Source organism: Trichomycterus rosablanca, chromosome 6 (assembly GCF_030014385.1).
Source record: "Trichomycterus rosablanca isolate fTriRos1 chromosome 6, fTriRos1.hap1, whole genome shotgun sequence".
Taxonomy (NCBI): Eukaryota; Metazoa; Chordata; class Actinopteri; order Siluriformes; family Trichomycteridae; genus Trichomycterus; species Trichomycterus rosablanca.
Window position 1 is genome coordinate 3,838,078 of NC_085993.1, and position 24,654 is coordinate 3,862,731.

At 42.1% G+C, this 24,654-nt stretch overlaps 2 protein-coding genes across 2 annotated transcripts; both read right to left on the minus strand.

Moving 5' to 3' along the window:
* Positions 1–523: 523 nt before the first annotated feature.
* On the minus strand, positions 524–11,416 carry ppig (peptidylprolyl isomerase G (cyclophilin G)). Its single transcript, XM_062997287.1, has 13 exons — positions 11,331–11,416; positions 9,679–9,743; positions 9,507–9,581; positions 9,297–9,404; positions 9,167–9,211; positions 8,981–9,068; positions 8,709–8,738; positions 7,568–7,707; positions 6,650–6,839; positions 5,631–5,849; positions 5,470–5,551; positions 3,861–4,012; positions 524–2,867 (listed from the first exon to the last, which is right to left on the minus strand). Exons 2-13 carry the CDS (start codon positions 9,737–9,739, stop codon positions 1,922–1,924), a joined length of 2,136 nt encoding a protein of 711 aa, XP_062853357.1. The 5' UTR covers positions 9,740–9,743; positions 11,331–11,416; the 3' UTR covers positions 524–1,921.
* A 2,802-nt stretch (positions 11,417–14,218) lies between these two features.
* klhl41b (kelch-like family member 41b) lies at positions 14,219–21,842 on the minus strand. Its single transcript, XM_062996525.1, has 6 exons — positions 20,655–21,842; positions 17,993–18,150; positions 17,587–17,694; positions 15,901–16,086; positions 14,975–15,121; positions 14,219–14,604 (listed from the first exon to the last, which is right to left on the minus strand). The coding sequence occupies exons 1-6, from the start codon at positions 21,759–21,761 to the stop codon at positions 14,493–14,495; spliced, it is 1,818 nt and encodes a 605-aa protein (XP_062852595.1). The 5' UTR covers positions 21,762–21,842; the 3' UTR covers positions 14,219–14,492.
* Positions 21,843–24,654: the final 2,812 nt, after the last annotated feature.

Genomic DNA, 24,654 nt, shown 5'->3' on the forward strand with positions numbered 1-24,654 from the left:
CGATCATAGTCATCAAGTCAGAAGCTTCAGTCCACAGTGAACATTAGAACAGAAAAAAAGTGATCCAAGTGTCTTAACCGGGCAGTAATTAACAATACTAAAACCTGCCGATGCTCATCTGGGATTTTCCACAAAAAGACGCAAAAACGTCCAGTAAGCAGCAATTTTTGGGTGGCAATGGTGGTCCAAGCTGACAGGAGGGCTACAGTAACTCAAACAGCTTTTACATTACAATCATGTTGAGAAGCTTTTTATCTGCTCACCTGAATAGACAGGATGTTGAGACTCACAGCATTTAGCAGATCCTTTTATCCACCTACAATTGTGAGCAATTAAGGGTCTTGCTCAATGGTCCAACAGTGGCAATGTGACAAAGTTGGGGCTCGAACGAACAACCTTATTACTAGTCCAGTACCATCAATAGCATATTTTATAAGTGGTAAGTTTAATAAAGTGAAGCTTTCCACATGATTATGCCGATTTTGCTTTTTATCGAACAGAAAAGAGCGACAATCTGCGAAACGACTTCAGAATCAGGTTTAATACTCAAACTGAACAGAACTGACAGCTGCATGTGAAGTTACAAACATAAAACCCATAAAAACTCCCGAAATACAGAAAACTTCACTGGATCGTCACATAAAGACTAAGAGAACACACAGCCAACAATGGGTGACTGTTTTCTGCAAGATCCTACATAAACAAAACTGCTGTGTAGTCAAACAAAGCCTGTTAAAAAACAGCAAGGATGAGAAAATGTGCAGGAGATAAACTAAAAAGAGAGACTACAATCTCACATGTATTGTTAAAGAAGCAACTAAACCACTCCAGTTTCTTTAGGTGCTGCTCCATTACTCCAGCTCAGTGTTCATCAAATGATATAAAAGAAACCGTTCAGGGTTGCAAATTCATCCAGAGTCTGAGTGGCTGCACCTGATACAACTGCTCAGGAAAATTAGGTGCATCAAGGATCAGAGCCTGCAGGAAAATATAAAGGTCATTTATACAACAAGCAATTAAAGAAAACACTTCAGCCAAAAATCAAAACACATGATTTATGTACAGGCATTCAGGTGGCGTAGCGGTTTATTACACTAGTCCACCACTGCTGAGATCAGGGTCAGGGATGGCATCAGCTACGCCTATGAGTATTAATTGGCGATGCTGGTTGTTGACACGACTAAAAACGGTCCAGTATGGTGTAGTAACATTAATACATTTAATAGGGTCAGTACTGAAGGGAAGAATTGGATACGGTTGTTGTCCGTCAGGTTCTAGTCACGCTTACTTTATTACTACTGTATTTAATTAGTGCACGCCACTGGAACTGGACATGCACGTACAAAAGTACCCAAGGTGGCACTGGGTTTGAGTTTCAGCAATGTCACCATCCTGGTCAAGCCCTCAGCCCTCTTTGCCCCTGCTACAGGTAGGCCTCCTGTGTGGTCAGGAAGCTAAAACTCCTATTCACACCTATTAAAGAAGGCATGTGCTGCCCTGCCAGCTTGTAAGGCGTGTGTGTGGCAGAGGTTAGAGTAGAATGGGGCGATGGATATGTCTAAAAGAGCAGAAATGAAGCAAACGTAAAAGTTTGCCTGAAGTAAGAGTGTGCGACTTCATGATTCATGTGATTCATTACTAATCAGCTGTGACTGCCGGTAGTTGTGTTAGGTCTACACACATCTGACTGTCGTGTACAAGAAGCATGATCTGATTAACAGCATTGATAGTGTGCTTGTGAATACAGCCTGACACTTCTAGTCTGAACCACTATGTGTAAGAGGTGGGGGGGGGGGGGGGGGGGGGTATTATGAGGAACCGTATTGTACGTTTGATTTTTGGCTGAACTGTTGTGTAGGATCAGTGTGATTTCAGCATGAGTATGAAAATGTAAAAAGGAGGACGATCTGGAATCAGGAGATCAGTCACTGTCACTGGAGCTCGAGTCTTTTCTCTCATTTTTGGAATCCCTGCCCTTCCTGGGACTGCGTGATTTGTCCTTCGCTCGTTCTCTGGACTTGGGGCTCTTGCTCTTCGCTCGTTTCTTGTTTCTTTCCTGGTCGCTGTCCGAGCTGCTGCTGCCGCTCCTGGCGCGTCTCGGCTTGGCTGGTTCGTCTTTCGGGCTCCGTTCCCTCGCTCGTCCGTCCTTACTCTTCTCGTCGGATTTATCCTCGGTCTTCTTCTTGTCTCGGTCCTCTCGACCCCCGTGTCTCTCTCGACCCCTCTCTCTGCTTTTCGACCGGTGGGACCTCGTGTCCCGACTGCCGCTTCGGCGCCGAGCGTGTGCTCTGTCTCGTGATCTTTCTTGTTGCCCCCGACCCCTTGATCTGGACCTAGACCTAGACCTGGATCTGCTCCTGCGTTTGGTGCTGCGGTCTTTCTCTCGGCTTCGTGAGCGTTCGCGCCGAGTCTCTCCGTTCTTCGCTTTCTTCGCGTCGTCCGTTTTGTCCTTTACGTTGCTCTCCGAGTGTCTGGTTCGGTCCTTATGCTTTCTTTCCTCGTCGTCCTTTTTGGCATCCTTGTCTTTTTCTTTTTCCTTTTCTTTCTTGTCCTTGCTGGTCGAGCGTTCCCGCCTCTCGTCAGTTCTGTCCCGCTTCTGATCTCTCTTCTCTTTGCTCCTGCTGCGACTGCGCCCCTTCCTCTTCTCCGTCTCGTGGTCGGACTTTTTCCGGCCGTCCCTCTCTCGGCTCTTGGATCGGCGTCTGTCGCCTTTCCTCTCTCGTCCCTTGCTGGGGCTGCTTGAACGATTTCTCTTTGCATCCTTCTTCTCTCGCTCGGAGTCCTTCCTCTCCCGTGCTGGCCTTGCATCGGTTTTCTCCGTCTCCACTGGCTGAGCGCTTTCAGTCTTCTCCTCAGACATGTCCCCTCTGAAACGTACAGCAAAAAAATGCAATTCATGTTTTTTGTTTTATTTTTGCCCACATATCCAAGTTTCGATACAATCAGGCTTGTGGCACAAACCCAGTTTAAGCTTGGACAAAAGCCAAGCCAGATGCAAGTGCCAACACGTATGTATGGTCTGAAAGAAGTACACCGATCAGCCATAACATTAAAACCAGCTCCACTTACCATATAGAAGCACTTTGTAGTTCTACAATTACTGACTGTCGTCCATCTATTTCTCTACATGCTTTTTTAACCTGCATTCATCCTGTTCTCCAATGGTCAGGATCCCCACAGGACCACCACAGAGCAGGTATTATTTGGGTGGTGGATGATTCTCAGCACTGCAGTGACACTGACATGGTGGTGGTGTGTTAGTGTGTGTTGTGCTGGTATGAGTGGATCAGACACAGCAATGCTGCTGGAGTTTTTAAATACCGTGTCCACTCACTGTCCACTCTATTAGACACTCCTACCTAGTTGGTCCACCTTGTAGATGTAAAGTCAGAGACGATCGCTCATCTATTGCTGCTGTTTGAGTCGGTCATCTTCTAGACCTTCATCAGTGGTCACAGGACTCTGCCCACGGAGCGCTGTTGGCTGGATATTTTTGGTTGGTGGACTATTCTCAGTCCAGCAGTGAGAGTGAGGTGTTTAAAAACTCCAGCAGCGCTGCTGTGTCTGATCCACTCATACCAGCACAACACACACTAACACACCACCACCATGTCAGTGTCACTGCAGTGCTGAGAATCATCCACCTCCTAAATAATACCTGCTCTGTGGGGGTCCTGTGGGGGTCCTGACCATTAAAGAACAGCATGAAAGGGGGCTAACAAAGCATGCAGGGAAACAGATGGACTACAGTCAGTAATTGTAGAACTACAAAGTGCTTCTATATGGTAAGTGGGGCTGATAAAATGGACAGTGAGTGTAGAAACCAGGTGGGAACATAAACGTTCACGTGAGAGTCGTACTTGTCTCCTTTAATCCAGCGGTCCTGTGAGGGTTGTGAGGTGGGTTTGGCTTTCTGCGTCCTCTGCATTTCCAGTCTCCAGTGTGGAGGAGTCTCACTGCGCCGGAACCGATCCCACGAGCGAGAGCGGGAGCGAGACGGAGTCCGATAGCGCTGTACAGAACAGGGAAAAAGAAAGCACTATTATTACAGGTGTTCCCATCAGTAATGGATGACACGACCATATTTGGGATGCCAGTGATCAACAGGTGACGCTCGATTTGAACTGAGAAACGAGTGATGGATCTCACACACAAGCTGCTGATCTGGGAATCCATTCAAAAAAAAAAACACTGGCAGTGATGGCGAGTTAAAAATGAACAGCCTGAGCTCTTGTTGGTTTGGATTTTAACGCCATGTTTAACATAAATGTGTCATGCATAATCGGTATTATGTTTGAGTCTGCTTATTGTCGCTTGTCTTCATATCGTGGCTCCATTTTATTTTTATGGCTGCGAGATTTATTTATTTACTTATTTATTAGGATTTTAATGTCATGTTTTACACACTATGGTAACATTCACGTCAGAAACAGTAGCTACTAACGTTACATACGATTCATCAATTAAAGTTTTTAATGTCAAACACAGTCTTGGACAATTTTGTATCTCCAGTTCACCTCACTTGCACGTCCTTGTACTGTGGGAAGGAAACCGGAGCTTCCGGAAAAACCCACAGACACGGGGAGAACATGCAAACTGCACACAGAAAGGACCCGGACCGCCCCACCTGGGGATCGAACCCAGGACCTTCTTGCTGTGAGGCGACAGTGCTACCCACACGGGTACCCAACGCTTAATTTCTCAAAAAAAAAGAAAAAAAAAGAAAAACTGGCACTGAAGGCGAGTTACAAATAAACAGCCTGAGCTCTTGTATTTTTGTTTGTATTGAAACTCATATCCGTGTCATTTTGGCGCATCATCGGTATTATGTTTGCATCTGCTTATTGCATCTTGTCTTTATATTGCGAGTCCATTTTATTTTTCATTTATTTATTCATTAGGACTTTAACATCTGGTTTTACACACTTTGGTTACCTTCATGACAGAACAGGTAGTTACTGGTTACATAGATTCATCAGTTCAAGTTTTTAATGTCAGACAGAGTCATGGACAATTTTGTATCTCCAGTTCACCTCACTTGCACGTCTTTGGACTGTAGGATTAAACAGAAGCTCCCGGAGGAAACCCACGCAGAAAGGACCCGGGTCTAACCCTAATCCAACTCAGGACCTTCTTGCTGTATGACTGTGAGGGAGGTTAAAACTGTTCTCGCGTTGTCTTGTGTAAGAATTTCTTTTATGTTTTCAGGCATGTGCACCTTTATTTCGTCTGAGCGTTAAGTGTCGTTAAAAGCCAGCATTAATCGAACATACTGGACCTAATCACTGGAACTTGTTGCTGATTAGGGTCAAGTCGATATTGCACTCAATTTAAAAACTTCTGCGTGTTGGAAAGCGAGTAACCACTGGTTACATTGGCACTCAACCTTAACATTTTTAGTAGCATTTATCAGAGGTCTAATTTGTGTGCGAGTGCGCCGTTTCGTCATGATGACATCTGAACGCTTACCCTGGGTCCTCTTCCTTTGATTCTTCGCCCCGATCTGGTCATCACGATGCGTGTACGATTCGGTCTGGAGTTCATCGCGGGTCTGAAAGGTAACACACATCACTCAACACAACGTTCACACAAACCAAATTTTAAAAAAGCCGATTTCTCCAACAAGTCACCTGTTCCTCTCCCTCTCCCTGTCCCGCTCTCGCTCCCTCTCTCTCGGCTTCTCCTTCCCAGAGTTCTCCTTGGCTTTCTCCTTTTCCTGCTCCTCCTTGGGCTGTGGCTGGGGGCTTCGCCTCATCAGGAAGCGGTTCTCTGGGATGGGCGGCACCTCCTCTGGACGGATAGTGGAAACAGGCTGAGGTTCAGCGTCCTCCGTCGCTTCTTCGTCAGACCTGCAGAGAAACGGAGTGCAATCGATGAATGTGATCAGCAACGGTGCAGCTGCATCCGAGAGACAGCAGCAATCTCCTAAACGGCCACAAACGTAAAACTTTTATATAAAACAAACACGGATGAGCCAAAACATTAGGACCACTCGCCTAACATGCTGCCAAAACAGCTCTGACCGGCCAAAACATCTAAAGGTCTTGAGGTATCTGATACCAGGCTGCTACCATCAGGTCATTCATGTTTCAGCACTGTGTAATATGGATCGTCCTACAGTCCATACTGGTACCATCTCTTCCTGGGTAATTGATGCACATGCATCCTTCCTTCCACATGATGTTGGAGAAAACTGATTCGTCTGACCGGTCGACATTCTTCTGTTGCTTTCATGTCCAGTTCCAACGCCTGAATGCACACTCAAGGTGCCTTTGATGGTGGACAAGAGTTCCATGTGGACTTTGACTGGCACAAAAGGGTTTGATGCACTTCACCACTAGGATTCAAATCATCTGCAGGTTGAGCCACACGAAATGTACTTTGACATGTCAATAATAAACTGTTTAATCCATCAGACTTTTATGCTGATCACATCTGCTGCACTTGTACAAGGAACTACGATCAGCTCAATATTTAATAGATACCCCATATGCACCAGTGCTTCCAAACACTAACGTTTGGAAGGGGGTAAGATCCTAATATTTTTGCTCATCAGTGGATCTTGACAATTTATGTTTCATATAAGCAGCTGAACATTTCACAAACCAAGGGAAAATATATAAAGGTACATAAATCGGTGCACACAGACCCTTTCTCCTTTTTCTTTTTGTGTTTCTGCTCCTTCTTTCTCTTCTTCTGCTCCTTCTTGTGTTTCTTCTTGCGTTTCTTGTCCTCTTTTCCCGACTCCTCAGATTGGGAGGAAGACTCTGAAGAGGAGGACGAGTCCTCACTGCTTTCGCTGGATGACTGCTGCTTCTTCTTCTTCTTCTCTTTCTTAGCTAGCAGAGGCAAAAAGAAATACATTTATACATGAGAGGCAAAGTCACTCACTAGCAGGGCTCCAGCTGAATATTTGAATACACAAATAACCTATTCATGTTTTCCATCGTTTGATTAGTTGGGTTTTACCCCACCCCCTCATTTTCCCTACTTAGTTGCAATATACATACCGATCTGCATTGACCTAGAGGAGCTACAGACCATCACATGCCCATTCCGACACACATGATATCACGGACTGCTTCTTTTTACCCGCTATGCTCCTCCACTCAAGCAGGTGCCCAACAGCAAGCCATCAACCATCCTTCCTCAGACGAGACCATTTCTGTCAGACTTCACACACGGCCTACACTATAGCACAGATGAGATTCAAACTCTAATCTGGTGTTCTATCTCTTCGTGAGCAGATTGGGGGTCGTATGAACGACTGTAGATTCACAGTTAGGATGTGGGAATGACTAGATTGGGAGATAAAGGGGGGAAATCCAAATAAAAGCACAGTTATGTGAACATGGTGTTTGTTTATTCTTAATCCATCACCATCATGGCTAAATAATAAATAGGTTCAGTCTTTAAACATCAAAGTAAGGGGGTCGATTTGCTTTCTTTACTTGTGTGTATAGTGGTTAGAGTGGTGAGAAAACAATAAAACTGGCTCCTCTGTGGTCTGAAAACAAAGCGTCAGTCCAACATTAGGGCCTAACTAGGGATTTGGGAAATAATGCACCTTTGGACTTGGGGATGAGTTCCCCACAGTTTAGAATCTTGACCTCAGCGTATGGCCTGCTGTTTGTATCAGTCTTCTGACTCTCGATGGTTTGGATCACGTCCTGGCCTGAGATCACCTGACCAAACACCACATGAAGTCTGCAGATGGAGAAAAAAAAAAATCTCATTAGCACATCACAGGATGGGTAAGTAGATGTAATAACACTAACAGTTTTACAGGCAAGTTTGCAGGTTGAACGTTACTCCTGTCATAAACATTATGTGAGATAAGAATCTATCTGCAGAGAAATGAGCCAAAACATTAGGACCACCCGCCTATAGGACCGTTAGGACCACCCATCGAGACATCTAGAGACAGGCGGGATATTTGACCAACTTCTGTACGTTCTCAGGTGGATCATCCTGCATTGCACCCTGACGCATCTCTTCCAGGGTAAACGATGCACAAGGCCCTGACCTTCCACGTGATCTTGGAGAAAACAGGACTGTCCAGTCATCTGACCAGTCGACCTAAATTTAAATGAGCTGCTATTTGATCCACAATAATCTTCTGTTCATCAGTACCAGACATGACATCCTTCGAGTCCACTGGCATTAATGAGGTTAACAGCTCATTCCTCCTTGGACCACTGTTGGAGGGTACTCAATAGGACAATCTGAGCAGCCAGGTGGCGCACTATGTGGGCGGGGTCTTCAAATGCTGTGTGAGGACCCCGATTGGCGGATGGAGGCGCCTGTGCAGAGTGCATAGGTGGAAAAGGGTTTAGAGTTAAGGGCAAGTGAGCAGCAATATACCCCCTCCTCAACTGCAAAAGAATCGGGGATTCCCAGCAGCGGAAGACAAATTGACTACACTAAATTGGGAGGAAAAGCACAAAAATATAACTACCTGAGACACCCCATGATATTTAAAAGACAGCAATGAGGATTTGGTCCAGATTAACAACCGTCAGACCTTTCTGCTGATTAGATCCACCGGATTCAACGTGTGAATTACAAGGAACTTGTGCATCAGTGTTACAGAACAGGCATTAGCATTTTAGGGAGTGGTTTTAATGTTTTGGCTCTTGAACACAGCAAACATTCTATACTATTATACTCATATACACAGAGATGGACACACTAGTTTAAGCACGTACCCGTCCAGATGCGAAGAAGGTTTTGTAGTTCTATGGTCAGGGACACAAAACAGTGAGGCAGAATGTAAATACAAATCTAACAAACACAAAGACAGTGATTATTGCACATCTTCAGTTCATTCCAGCACACGATCAGTGGCAATTTACAGTTACACGCCGTGCGGCTGGAAATTCTTCCTTCTATAATATAAAGAATCATTTCAGAAACATTCAAACAGTCAGTGAGGTAGGAATTTCATGAACAGCGGTCCACTGATCTTCTCCCGACTCACATGAAGAACTGTGAGCCGTTGGTGTCTTTCCCTCTGTTCGCCATCGACAGCAGAAACTCCTTATCGTGTTTCATAGAGAAGCTTTCATCTGGAAAAGGAAAAGTTGAAATTAAAAAACACAAACACACACAACTAAGCTGCAAGCACCACAGGTAAAATTGCTTATTTATATATTTTTTACATTACCTTCAAAGTAGCCTCCGTATATGGATTCACCACCTCTGCCATTTCCTGAAGGACAAAACACAGCACATCAGGATTTGCGAGGTTATAAAGCTTAATTATGTTCTCATAGCATCCCTGATTTACACAGTACCTTCAGTAAAATCTCCTCCTTGGATCATAAAGTCCTTCACTACTCTGTGGATCAGGCAGTTCTTGTAATGCAAAGGTTTCTGTGTTGTTTTGCCAACCCCCTTTTCACCTGAAACCACAAACACACACATTTGTTTCATTTTTGTTATTTTACGCAGGAGTGTAAAACACGCATAAAATACACCAACACATTTGTAGGTACCCATCTCACCTGTGCACAGACAGCGGAAGTTCTCACAGGTCTTGGGACTAACATCAGAGAAAAGCTCAAACACCACTCGGCCGACTGGAAGGAGAGAACGATTCAACGTTAATCAGCTGTCGATCAAACACTCTCAGAACCAGAAACTTAACAGAGCTGTTCTGATCAGCTTAATTCCTACCAAGTGTACTCCCGATGCCAATGTCGAAGAAGCAGCGAGCACGTGGCTCCTTGACTCCCATCGTTCTGGTGAAAATAATCAAAATTAAGAGTTATAAGTTTAGCCACAAGTATTGCCTGTGCAAAGGTTTGAGAACTATTTCAAATTCGATATCATTTCCTCTTTTTAACTCTAAACAGATCTTCTAAATTTCAGGTAAATTTCCAGGTTTTGTGGTACTATTTTATTTGGGACAGTGAGTTCCAACAGAACTAAACATTTACAAGAGTCTCCTAAGTGGTATAGCAGGAAAGAGTTCATCTATTTAAAATGCGATCTCTGCAGTAAGCTACTGTAATAGGCCACTATTGGGCCCCCGACCAAGGCCCTTAACCCATAATTGCTTACCATTTTAAATGGCTGTGGATAATTTATTTATTTATTAGGATTTTAACGTCTTGTTTTACCCACCTTGGTTACATGGCAAGAAACGGTAGTTACACAAGATTCATCAGTTCACAAATTTAATGTCAAACACAGTCATGGACAATTTTGTGTCTCCAGTTCACCTCATTTGCACATCCTTAGACAGTGTGAGGAAACCGGGGCTCCCGGAGGAAACCCACGTAGATATGGAGAACATGCAAACTTCACACAGAAAGAACCCAGACCGCCCCACCCAGGGATCGAACCGAGGACCTTCTTGCTGCGAGGCGACGGTGCTACCCACCAAGCCACTGTGCCGCCCGGCTGTGGATAAAGGATCTGCTTAAAGTCATGATTGTTATTGTTTTAGTGGTTTAGTGTAAATTATTTTAGTGGCACTTGCATAACATTTGAGAATTGAGAATCAGGCAGTTTTGATTCGACCCCAAACACGTTTAAAATGATCAGCCTTATTTGTAAGGGCACAGAGAAGTCACCAGGTTCTGTCTGTCAGTCAATAATGAGGAATTAGACAGCGTCAGATAGCCATGTAGAACTTCCTACACCCACCACATACATCATTTGACTTGCTGTATGTATATTCTCAGAAAACTCACAATACACTTACATCAAATAAATCAAATCTGAATGTTTTCAGTCATAAACAGTGTTTAATCTCCCACATTGCACATCATGAAGCACATGTTCGCCAGACATGAAATGAAAAGTGCTGCTGCAATTCAATAAAATGAACAAACTGGTTTTTAAAAAGAGTAATCACGCTTTTTTGAGAGCAGCAATTAGCCAGAAATGCTAATGCTAATTAGACTGCTCTAGCCAAACTAGCTCATTCAAACTCACTTGTTAGCTTAGCGATGCTAACTACTTCCTCATACTATTCCCGTTTCGTTTAGATGCAAGTTTAAACATTATTTAAACGTAAATGCGAGTTTTTAATCAGCCACTATAAATCAAGTATAACTAAATTATAAAACAACGTCAGGACTGTATTTTAATCACCTAGCTTAGCTTAGCTGCAACACCTGGCTCTCGCTGTTGTATTTCCACCCGTTTTCAAACAAACATTGACTTAATTACCGAGAGACAAGGTTCGTCGGAAAACGGGTGTGAAACAAAGTCCGTGCTGATATAGCGCGACTGCTTCTCAAACCGGAGCACGGGATCGGAATCCCTTCAGAACCGCGCTGTTTATAATGATAACAATAAGTGTTTAAATGCGTACTTACAATTTAAAACAATCCCGTAATAAACATAAAAAGCCAAAATAAAGCGATTAAGCGCTTGAAATTCACAGCACTGTGGTACAAAGATGGCGCTCTCACTGTTAGCGCTGCATTGTGGGTAAAAAGCGGCGCGCGCACCAGAATTCCTTTGGGCGGAGGCTGGGCTGGTTTTGGCGGGAATCTGTAAACTGTGGGGTGAAGTAGCATCAAATATCTTTTATAAATGTTTTATTTGCTTTCAATTTACATTCAACACTTTAGTCTGGGTTCTTCCAATTTAGGGATTTTTAATTTCCTATTACAATTCCTCTGCTGCTTGCACCCCCCCCCCCCCACTCTGGCCGGCTAAAGAGAGCCGTAAATAGAACCCACCATCTCAAAGATGTAAAGTCACTGGTCTATTCTTTACACCAGTACTGCCAAGTTCACATGACACGACTGGATCTCTTGTAATCGGGAGTCTTTCAAGTCAGTGTGGCTTTCACACTTCACGACTGATCGGTGATAGGGGGTTCACACTACATCATCTATCACCAACTGGAATCGCAGGCGAGCTTCTCTGGTCTCCCGAACTACGTTTAGTCACGAATACAAACGCGAGAAGTAGGGTGGCCAGCCGTCTGGCTTTAGGTCGGACAGTCCGGTTTTTCAGCTGCCAGTCCTCCGCCCATGCAACGCTAGGACGGACACTTAAAAATCCTCCTTTTGGAGCGAACTGGTTACATTTTTCATCAATATTATCTGTCATTGGCTCAGGTACATGTCAAAACAAATGCTTTGTATTTCATTGGTTTAACAGCCTCATTTGACTGCTTATAGTGCTACCTATCGTGGGCGGACATTCTGCGATTGGCCAGTGGTGGGCGAGCCACTATTCGTGGCCAATCGCAGAAGGTCCGCCCTCTAAATGCTAGTCTGTGATTGGGTGGTTGAGTTTCGCCCGCTCGCTCTGTTCTGCATAGACCTCTACCTGAGTCAATTAGTCAGCTCTCATGTTCAGGAACGCTGTAAAGATGCCAAAATTTGTTGAGTAAAACAGTAATTGGTCAAAAACTCTGTTATATGGGTTATGGTTTCATTCTGTGTGTTGCAGTATCATGTCCCCCTGTTCCTGGTATGACGTCCTCCTTTTGGGGTGTAATCATGGCTGGATTACTGACCGGGCCAGTGGGGCCAGCGCCCAGGGGCCCTTGAGGTCAGGGGGCCCCAGGGGGGCCCTGGCCCAAAACATTTTGCGATGCCTATCAACATTTATGATACAATATATTTTTATTTCCGAGGGCCCTCCATTTTAAGGATCCTCTGACCCCAGGGCCTCTTGGGGGCCCTAGCCATGCTTTTGGGGCCCCTAGCCATGCTTTTGGGGGCCCTAGCCATGCTTTTGGGGGCCCTAGCCATGCTTTTGGGCCCCTTATGAAAATGGATGAGGCGTTGTGGCACTGCTCTGACTTCGACTTCTGGCTATTAGGGGTCCTAGGAAAGAGGGGGGCATATTTTTAGAGGGCCCTGGTTATGAGAGCCCCTACCAGGGGGCCCTAGAGAAGAGCAGGGCATACCATTAGAGGGCCCTTGATCACGAGGGCCCCTGCTATGGGGCCCTTGACTTCCATAGAAGTCGTTTACCATGGCTCCTTGACTTTCTAGGGACCTACAAATTGCCAGGCAAGCTACCATATTTCATAACAGATGTTTTGTTGCAAATATGCGATTCAGGCCCTTACTTAATGTTTCTGAATTTGTATTGTTTCAAAATTATTATGTTCAATTTCTCTTAAGCGCAGAGACACAAATTAATTTAGCAATTTTGCAATTATTTAAATTGAAGACAAGCAATTTCAATTTCACTTTGCCCAGGGGCCCAGACTATCCTTAATCCGTCCTTGGGTGTAATGTCCTCCTTTTTGTGACTATGAATGTGGCCACACTAGCGAGAAGTGACGAGGGGTTTAATGATACCACGTCCAAAAATGCACGTCAACAAGTAGCGAGTGATCAGAGTTGTTTGTGTGCTGATGTGCAGCGTAAAATCAAGGAGAAAAAATAAATGAATCTGAGTGGATTTGGCTACATGAACAGCAGGGATCGTCTGTTCTGTAGTGAGTTAACAAGTATTTTTTGCAATGCAGCGTTGGTGTTTTGTTTTGTATAGAACGATAATGTCAGAAATACTGTAAAACCTGAGTGTGTGCTGATGTATTCTGATATAAACTATATTACTCCCCTGTCCCACCTTTTACACTCCTCCCATGCGTTTCCCCTCACACCGTATCTTGCGTTCTCATTGGCTGTTCTACACAGCACTCATTGCCAGTTGGGTGACTCAGATCCAGATATTTGACAAGCTAGATATACGTATCTCTTGTCAGAGAGCTGCTTGGATCGAGTTGTTGAGCAGTTCACTCATAGCGACTGAGAACCGAGTTTCGATTACCGACCAGTCACCGAGCACAAATCAGGGCAAAAATCGTGTCGTGTGAACTAGGCATAAGGAGTGTCACGTGTCTTAACCAGACACCAAGTGTTGTTGAACCGGTAATAAGTAGAAACCATACTGAGATTGCCTTTACCGCTAAGGAAGCATCAGATGTTCCCTCGTTATTCAGTTAAAATACTGTTTAAATTTAATGTACCTTACTAGACAGCATTTTAAGGCATCTAAGAATTTAGACATGCCTTCGTCTACGTAGAGAGAACACTAGGTTTTCAAACACACCCTATAAGTTATTTAAATAAATGTTACACATTTCCCACCCAGTCTCAAAAGCAACTTGTCATTGCTAATGGTGTATGAAATCAATTATATAAAACATATTTAATATTTGAAATGAAATGGAATATCAAAAAGCTCATAATCGGGTGTTTACTTACTATTTGTAATATGAGAAACAAAGTGTGATTCAAAAAGTTTTATTGTTTAATTTACAAAAAAAGGAACACAAAAAGCTGTGGAAGGTGAAGAGAGGTGACTGGTGTGTATACTGTTAAAAATGTTTGAGACAATTATTATATATTCATCCTACATTAATTGCACATATAAACACATACATTCAATACACAGGCACACCGCTCAAACTCTTATTGAGGAGGGTACAGATGTCTGCAGACAGCTGGGCACCGGGGCCAAAGGGCATCCAAACAGTAAGTTATGCTTAATCAGGGATGGGTTTACAGTTTGGGCATCTTGGCAGTGTTGAGGCGCATCGCTACACACGAAGCTCCTGATGCATAGCGCATCTCTCTTAACATCCCACTCCACTGCTTCTTATCCTCCTCATACCTGAGAACACACACATACACAAATGCATTTAAAACAGCTCCCAAAATACCCCTTAAATACCCCTGTTCATTTGCACCAAGGGCCAAATTCAGTGCACTAGACAGATTTTTGGGCTCCATGTTTAGCACAGTGCTGCTTTAGTGATTAGTGTTGAGGGTTCAAGCTCTGCAGCTGCCAAGCTGTTAGTTTTGGGCCCTTGAGTGAGGATTTTATGCACTGTAGATGGTGAACTGTCTAAATTCTTATGTTCGAATGATTTTTTGTTCACACAGTTTTTGAGATGACGTAATATCATCACATGATTTTTTACATTTTTTTTACTTGACTAAAAAGAACAGATGATATGAAATCTAGTTTTAAATAAACTTACTGCCAAATGTCTGTGATTTCTGAGGGTCCGACTTCTTTATTCTCCAGCTCCACAATGGCGAATCCTCCAACAGCGTAGAGGATTCCTCCAGTGCTCATGAGGTTCACTGAGCTTCGTTCCTGAGGAAACTCTGCAAACGTGTCCCATCTAGAAAGCAACATATAACATTCATTTCTTTTAGATACCCATTGTAGTGTCATGATTACCTGTTCATCACAAACTGGTAAAAATAAAAACATACAAATATAAATTCTACAGCTGTCTTTTTTTCTGAGTAAATGATTGGAACACACCCTAAAATCGATTTTTTTAAAGTTCATTGTTGGTTTTATGAAAATCCACTGGCCTGAATTATACAAACAGCAACAAAGATGATTAGTAATGTTGAGTTGTGTAATGTCTCTCAAGTTGGTGGCATGGCCTTCTTTTATACTGATGGCACGCAGTCATCTTGTAGATTTTGAAAAGCTGATATCATTAAGCTGAGAGAAATTTTTTGAAAAACCACATAAAATAACTGCTACAAATAAAATTACAATAAGCTTCATGTCTAAGAGTCCACAGTCAAGCAAGTAGTTTATCTTTTTATCGAGTGTGTACAATAAGCCAAGATAAAATACTTAGTTAAAATATCTAAAAAAACTTATTCTATCAGGCTGCACACGAAGCAGAGACGAGGCCACTTTAGCCAACAAGGTGGAGGCCTGTGTATCAATCCCCACACAATAGAAATGTAATTTAGCACACTATTTTGTATACCGGGTGCTATTTTAAACACAAACGCTCTCCTCTGCTCCATGTGCTGCCTGATACAGCGGTTTTCAAACGTTTTATTAACCCAAGACCATGACATAAAATCGTATTTATCCGTTCATTTCTAATCTATAATATAATCCAGTTGTTATAACAATGATTTTTGTTCCTACTTGTTTGCGTTAAAGTCGTAGATTTCGGAGGTGGCGGTCAGTCCCTCCTCGTTCACTCCTCCAGTAACGATGAGTTTACCGTTATGCACCACAGCTCCGAACATGGCTCTGGGGGTCTTCATCCCCGCCAGCTCCCTCCACTCCGACTGCTTGTGGTTATACGCAAACACCTTGTTTATTGCTTTACTAAGAGACACAGAGAAACCTTCAGGTTAATACACACTGTATTAACACCACAATTCTTTCTCTTGTCGAAATTATGCAGAAGGTGAATTAGCTACTTTGCATTGCCCCAGGATGAGTGAGGGAATGAGTGAGTGTACATCCTCCGGTGATAGATTTCTGGACACCTGACAGTGCGCTTGTTGGACATCCCTTTGTAACCATGGACAGGAATGTTAGCAATAAAAATACTAATTAAGGATTATATATAACTATAATAATATGTGGTCTACTACTACTACTACAATTACTACTATTACTATGGTATAAGTGCTACTACTACTACTGCTACTGCTACTACTACAATTCCTGCTGTTACTATAGTACAAATACTACTACTATTACTACTACTACTACTACTACTCCTAGTACTGCTATTACGATTACTACTACTACTACTACTATTACAAATACTATTATTACTACTACCACTGCTACTATTACTACTACTACAATTCCTACTGTTACTATAGTACAAATACTACTACTGTTATTATTACTACTACTACTACTCCCAGTACTGCTATTACTATTACAAATATTATTACTACTACTACTACTGCTGTATTCACTACTTTTACTATAGTACAAATACTACTACTATTACTACTACTGCTACTACTACTACTACAATTCCTACTGTTACTATAGTACAAATACTACTACTACTACTACTATATTTACTACTTTTACTATAGTACAAATACTACTACTATTACTACTACTGCTACAATTCCTACTGTTACTATAGTACAAATACTACTACTATTATTACTACTACTACTCCTAGTACTGCTATTACTATTACAAATACTATTATTACTACTACTACTACTGCTATATTTACTACTTTTACTATAGTACAAATACTACTACTATTACTATAGTACCAATTTTACTACTACTACTACTTTTTTTTTTTGTTATGCATTTTGTCTTCCGCTGCTGAGAGATACCCGATTGCATCCAAGGAGAGCACGTTGCTGTACGCGCCTCTTCCGACATGTATACAGCCCTCCTCTTCTCGCCCCTGCTTTCTGCACAGGCGTCTCATCCGCCAATCAGGGTCCTTACACAGCGTATGAAGACCCACCCACCCACACACAATCTGGCCCCCACCCTGCAGATACAATGGCCAATTAGTATCTGCTGCAGGCACTGCCAATTATGCCCGCTAGATGGCACCGAGTTTCGAACCGAGTAGTTCAGAAACTCGGTGCTGGTGTGCAAGCAGAATACCTGGGCGCCCTACTACTACTACTTCTACTACTACATTTACTACTAATACTACTACTGTTACTAAACTACTCACTACTAATGATAATGTACATTATACATTTTTGTGTAGACTAATGTTTAATATTAGTTGATGAGATTTGCAAAGTGTCACTTGAAACTGACAGCACAGACAGCTGCAACCATCTTCAACACCCCCCCTCCACACACACACACACACACACTCACTTGTCGTCGGTCTTTCCTCCAACACAGTAGATTAGGCCTTTATGTGAAACCACTGAATGGCCATGAATACGCAGAGGAAGTTTCTTCGTCTCATTCCATTTCATCTTCCTGTTAATAAAGATGTAACTGATTAATGAAGTACAGTAATAATACAGATAGTTTCATAATTGACACAGAGACATTCCATAATTCTGTGTGGTCAGCACAGTCCAGAGCTTTACTTTGATCAATGAAGCACACGTTGACTTTCTTCCTGAATTCCTTGGCTATTTCTGTCAGCTGTTGTCATGATATGATTACACGTGTAAATTAACTATTGACCTCATCTGCCTGTAAACTTTACGGCTTTATGTCTGGACACCTTTTCAGGACACAAAGCAAGGTGAACAGTGCAACAGAAACTTACTGAGTATCGTAACACATGACAGAGTCGAGAGATTCGTTGGTCTGCAGGTCTTTGCCAGCGATGGTGAAAATCAGATTTTCACATTCACCCAAACCGAAGAGACACCTGGGACTGGGCATGGGGGGCAGTGCCACCCATTCACCTGACAGTGAATCCAGCTGCAAAATAAAACAGGATATTCATTTTTTATATAAACTACATACACAATGAGGAAAATATGTACATTCTGGGTCCTGCCAGGTCTGGTTCCGCTGGGCGCAAGCCAGTTACACTACAGACATAGCCAATCACATCTGTATGTACATACCCAACCGGCTATTAGCACTGATGTAGATTTGAAACCTATATCCTAATGATAGTGGGCTAGTGTAATTTACTGCTGTGCCATACAAGGGTTCCAGACAGAATATATGTTAATAGAATAAGCAAATAATAAGTGACAACACATAACTAGCACAGCAGTGCAGGCCTAGTTAGCTAGCATAGCTTCCTATTGTTATCTGAAACAGGTGGTTAACAATTATACTAGACGTCAAACACTATACTGTTCCCTTATCCAGGGAGTGAATCCAGGGTATTTAAGTGAATGCTGGGTAATTATTTCAATTCTGTGTTTTGCACATTTACATTTACATTTTCGGCATTTAGCAGACGCTTTTATCCAAAGTGACTTACAGTATACTATTTAAGCAATTGAGGGTTAATAGCCTTGCTCAAGGGCCCAACAGCAGCAACCTGGTGGGGTTTGAACCAGCAACCTTCAGCTTACTAGTTCAGTACCTTAACTGCTAGGCTACAACTGCCCTGCCCTGCACGTCTAATTTATGTGTCACCATTCAAGGGTGGATGCTAGCAAATTAACCAGCCTACCAAATCTAAACACTTAGTTCCATGCCATATTTTTTTTAATGAAATACTCATAGTCTCTTTACAGCTGAGAGGTTTTAAATACTCTTAATGCACAAAACTATTTGGACACCCCTTCTAACTTATGTGCTTAAGCCACACCACTTGCTAGCAGGTGTAATAAATCAATTATAAAGTGGAAATTATATGCTTTCTAATTTGCACCAATGGTTTAGGGAATGTTTTCTCCTTTTCCTGCATGACTGTGCCCATGTGCATGAATCAAGCTCTATAAAGACACGAAGAAAAGCAAAACTCCAGTGCCCTGCACAGAGTCCTGGCCTCAGCCGTACTGAAGAGCTTTGGAATGAACTGGAACATCAACTGAGGCTTTCTTGACCAATTTTTTGCCCAGCCATATAAGTGCTCATTGGACTGAGCATTGTTCTAGCTAAAATGATCTCATAGAGGTAAGTTTATTTAATACCATTTGTTTTTTAAATGGAATGTCCAACAAGCTAATGGTCAGATGTCTAAATACTTTTGGCTGTATAGTGTTATCAAACGTTCATGTACAGTAGACCCTTGACTTACGAATGTAATTGGTTCCGAAGGGCTGTTCTTAAGTCAAAATGTTCGTTAGTTAAACCTATTTTTCCCATAAGAAATAATGTAAATAGAATTAATCTGTGCCAGACCTCCCAAACCCCCCTTACCCCTAACCTCTCTAATGTCTTAAATGCTCTTTTTTGTTATAAATACACGTATATTTACCCCTTAAATCTTAAATTATAGAATAGACATTACTGTAATAAACAATAATAAACAACAATACACAGTAGTACTGTACATAAACACACACATCACATTTCAGTACAGTACGTGTGCTGTACCATACACCATAATAAAATTACTTCTTTTTTTTAATAAAATGTATCTACCAAAAACAACAATAACTCATATTTCTCTATTATTTCCTTCTTTATTTCAGTAGTGTTGCATTTTGTAGTTGTAATTGCACGAAAGAATACTTTAGTAATAGTTCCTTCTTCTCTCTCACTCACTGTCCCCTCTGTCTGATACACAGTGACACCTACTGGCAGGAGTAATTATACAACACAACAAATGTAATAGATTTTTAAATTTTTCAACACTAGGCTTCCTCTGCAGCTTCTTTGGGGACATTTTAATATTGAATTTTACAAAATATAAAGAAAACACCGGAAAAACACAGTCCGCTCTCCTCTCACTGTATATATATATAAATATACTGTATGTATATATATACATATATATATATATGTATATATATATATATATATATATATATATATATATATATATATATAGAGAGAGAGAGAGAGAGAGAGAGAGAGAGAGAGAGAGAGAGAGACGCTCGCAGTGAACTTGTTCGTGATGTCACGTGTTTCGTGAATTTCGGTTTGTAACCATAAATTACTTCGTACGTTAAGTTGAAACAGATCGCTCGTAATCCGAAATGTTCGCATGGTAAACCGTTCGTAACCCAAGGGTCCACTGTATGTACCCTTTTCAAAGAAAACCCTGTCACATTCTTTTTTCCACAGAAGAACCACGTGTGACTTATGGATGGATAACAAGTGTTTCATGATGAATCAGTTCCCTCTATAAATATTTTCTTGTTGGGTGTGATCAGTTTATCAAAGCAGCACCAAAAACTGCTAAACAGATCATGAACAGGGAGATTCTTCATCGGACCAACCATTCAGAGGCTTGTTTCTGTGAAGAAACCCTTACTGCCATCTTTATATTTAAAAGTCTAAATGTTTTAACATACCTGGTAACAGTAGCATTGCAAAGGCGTCTCCTTGTCATCTTCATCTACAAACAGGCCTCCAATGAGGAAGAGCTGGTTCTTGCTGTTGCAGATGCTCACATGGTTTTTGGGCACTTGCTCCGCCATGATAGCAAGGAAGCACTCGTTCTCTTCAACATCGTACGCCACAGCCGCCGTGTCGTTGATCATGAGGATCAGACCTCGTATATACATCCCTATTCTACGATTATCATTCAGGTACCCGGGCATGAGCTCCTCCTCATCTTCCTCTCCATTCACCTCTCCTTCTTTCTTTTCCTTTATCTTCTTCTCGGGCAGTTTTCCCTTGTAGGCATCTCGGATGACCTGAAGTTTCTTCTGAACTTCTGGATCAGCTTTGATGAGGTCATCGGTCTCCACTTTCTCTTTGAAGTACTTCTCAGAAATCAGACGGAACCGGATGCACTCAAAGGCATCTTTGAGAGATTTCACCCTTTTCTCTTTGTCACTGCAGACCCATTTCATGAGTGCCTCAAACACTGTCTCCTCCTTCTCCACGTTCAGGACATCAGTGCCAATCAGGGCAAAGAGCTCATGTGGTGCCAGCTGGAGAAACTCCTCTTCGTTGGCGAGAGTCTCAAATCGATCAGCACTGAAATCCCGGGCGGAGATGGCTAAGCGAGGAACGTTGAGGACGAGACCTAAGCGGAAGATTGCCAGGCAGTTAGCGAGGGAGAGCTTCTTCTGAAGGTAGTTAACACACACTGTGAACACAGAAGGGATCTGGAAGCGGTTAGCGAGAGCGAAGATCTCCTGTACGTTGGCATCTGTAAGCTCAATCTCGGCCGAGTAGAGATACTTCACGATCATATCCAGGATGTTTGGGTCTACGTCATCTAAAGCCACCTCTTTTAGATCTTCCTTGACCTTGCCATCCTCGGAGAAGAAGATATCTCTAAAATATGGGCTGCACGCTGCCAGGATGAGCCTATGGCACGGAAAGCACCGGTCGCCCACCTTCAACGTGCAGTCCACAAACTTGTTCTCGTTCAAGAGTTCTTTCAGGCCGTCTTGGAGCAAAGTGCTCTGGAATAGTCGCAGCTCTTCCTGCAGGGCTTTAGGATCCATTCTGACAGAAGAGAAATGATGAAGAAAAAGAAAAAAGGAGAAGAAATGGAGGAGAAGGTGGCTTTGCTCCTGCTTGCCACACCGTGCCGGCCGGAAAAGGAAAGAGCAGCAAAAAGATCGAAGGTCCAAGAGACTGTTATTTAATCTGCTGGTTCTAAATTTAGTTCGCACCCTACCTCCCTCCACTCATCCTGACCGCTCTGCCCCCACCCTGTATGAGCAAATGTGCTTGACCCGCAGCTGTCACCTTACAACAGGCTGAATTCTTTTCACCAAAATGTAGTACAACAAACCAGAACTGTTCATACTAGGTCAGAATAGGTGATCAGACAGGTACAGACGAGTGCACAGCAGTAATGTGGGAGCTGGTTTTGGTGTAAATCCGAATTTTTTAATTGGTTCATGTATGTGTGAATGCTTGTGAACAGGCCTCATATTGGAGTGACAGTGATAGTAAGCAGCTGCTGTAACAGGTGACAGATTTCGACAGTGACACCCCCCGGTTACTCTCAGCCCCCTCTTTTACCAATCGTGCAGCACTTACATACATTCATCTATTTTTATTTTTATATATCTATCTATATATCTAATGTTTCATAGAAGTATATCAGGGATTCCCAAACTTTGGCCACTTGCGTCCCATCCAACTGACGAGTCCCTAAAAACATTCAAGAGACCTTATTGATTTAAACACAGTCTCAAAAACATTAAGACATTTTTGTTGTTTATGATTGGCACAATACATGTATGTGGACGCCCCTTCCTCCTATTATGAAGTTTTCCTTTTAACTCATTGCTTACAGATTACAAAATCAATATACAGTCAATAATGACATAAGTTTGACAAAGTTGGTCCCCACCCTGACCTCAATCCTAATCAACACCTTTAGGATGAAATAAAATGTTAATTGCAGGAAAGCAGTGAGAACAACAACTGAACTGAAAACAGAACTCATTGCCCCCCTCCTTCCCGAATGTTTGTTTGAGCTGATAAAAAAGCTAAAATAATAGGTTGCTAAACTGAGAGCACCATCTGATACACTGGAGACAGAACTAAAATTAAACCAGCGCAGGAAGATGTGTGGGGGTGTAACTTAAGACTGTAAAAGACACACACACACACACACACACACACACACCAAAGTTAATCAAAGTGAGAAAGACACTCAAAAATAAATGACTAATGACCCCAGAGCCACTGCACTTAGGTCTAGTCAGAAGTCTATTCCACTTTCCCACCACGAACCCAGTGCTATTGACCAGCTGGGCTAAAACACACAACCCACCTACTAAACATATATGTTTTTAAAGCCCCACCTCAACACTTTAAACACAAAATCTTATTAAATTATATTTTCCCCTTTCCCAAACTTCACAAACTAAGTCTGGTGAAAATCCTACCAAAATCTGGCTATGAACAGAGCTGAACCTGAGCAAAGCAACAGCCGTGTTTTTATTAAATTATTTTTTTTTAATAAAACTTATAAACTTATATATGCTAATTAAATGCTGGAGGATGTTAGTGGTTGATGTTGGGGTCATGCAACCAATACTTAGCCATTTAAATAATCAACAATTCCTTCTCAGTAGTGTCCCCACAGTGGGCCCTCAGTGTCCCTCAGAGCCCACCTACTTAAAAGGAAGATATGATTGGTCAATTTTAATGTCATTTGAAATATTTTTCTCATTGAAGTGCTGTTGCTTGACCCTCTGAAAATTTATAGCTGGACCACCAATTAAAACAGCAGAGGGAGACAAATGAACTCCACATAACCCTCCACATGCCAATACAAATTGAACAGGCAGGTATGAATGGTTTATTTGCCTAGATTTGTATTTGTTTTATATTGCTTGTTTTATATTGCACTGTCTCCTCACAGCAAGAAGGTCCTGGGTTCGATCCCCGGGTGGAGCGGTGTAGGTCATTTCTGTGTGGAGTTTGCATGTTCTCCCCGTGTCTGCGTGGGTTTCCTACAGGAGCTCCGGTTTTGCAGTGAGGTGAACTCGAGCTACAAAATTGTCCATGACTGTGTTTGACATTAAACTTGTGAAATGATGAATCTTGTGTAATGAGTAACTACCGTTTCTGTCATGAATGTAACCAAAGTGTAAAACATGACGTTAAAATCCTAATAAATACATAAATAAACAAAAAATATCAATTGTCAAATTATGAGTAGATAAAATGAGATTAGAACTTTTTAAATCACTTTTAAAATATCATTTTTATCTATCTTATTTATTTTATGATATCTTTATCTATCCTAATATCTTAGGCCCTCTCTGAGGGTGTAAAAGAACATGACGGTTCCTCTTTGTATGTAAAATGCAACTGGTAGCGCATTAAACAGACATATTATTCAGCTTTAAGAGTAACATAATTTTACAGCGACTTTTAAACCAAAATCTCTCCCGAGTTTCCCTCAACTTGTTAAGAATAATAACTGGTCCCACAGGACAAGATGAAAAATGAAAATAATTTACATTCTGTGTGCAAACCTGATCTGATTCTGTCAATAATGTTCAGAAGCAAATCCAGTTTAATACACGAGTTTATTAATAAAAAACATCAAAACTATTTACACAATAAAAATAAATCACTGATATAAAGAGTATAAAACTAACTGTAGGACATATCAAACACATATACTACCTTTCAAAAAGTAAGTGTGTAAGTGTGTGAGTGGACACCCAATATCAAATCCCAATCTGTGAGCTGTGAGCCTAGATTTTGGAACATGACTGCAGTGAAACGGTGTGAATAAAACCAAAGCTGTGTCCACATACTTTAGGGCACACATTGCCTTGGCTGTATCTCTCAGTAAGATCAACATATGAGGTATATGCAGATACGATTAAAGGTCAACGGAGTCATCAGCATCCTCGTTGTCCC

Bases quoted from the DNA above. Each gene is read 5' to 3' on its own strand.
- ppig (XM_062997287.1), bottom strand. From the start codon at position 9,739: ATGGGAGTCAAGGAGCCACGTGCTCGCTGCTTCTTCGACATTGGCATC. The intron at 9,405-9,506 runs GTGAGATGGGTA...TTGTGGTTTCAG, and splicing joins CTTCCGCTGTCTGTGCACAG to GTGAAAAGGGGGTTGGCAAA. The intron at 2,868-3,860 runs GTACGACTCTCA...TGTACGTTTCAG, and splicing joins CGCTGGATTAAAGGAGACAA to AGGGGACATGTCTGAGGAGA.
- klhl41b (XM_062996525.1), bottom strand. From the start codon at position 21,761: ATGGATCCTAAAGCCCTGCAGGAAGAGCTGCGACTATTCCAGAGCACT. The intron at 17,695-17,992 runs GTAAGTTTCTGT...CTTTATTAACAG, and splicing joins GTCATGTGTTACGATACTCA to GAAGATGAAATGGAATGAGA. The intron at 16,087-17,586 runs GTGAGTGTGTGT...TGTGTCTCTTAG, and splicing joins GGAGGAAAGACCGACGACAA to TAAAGCAATAAACAAGGTGT.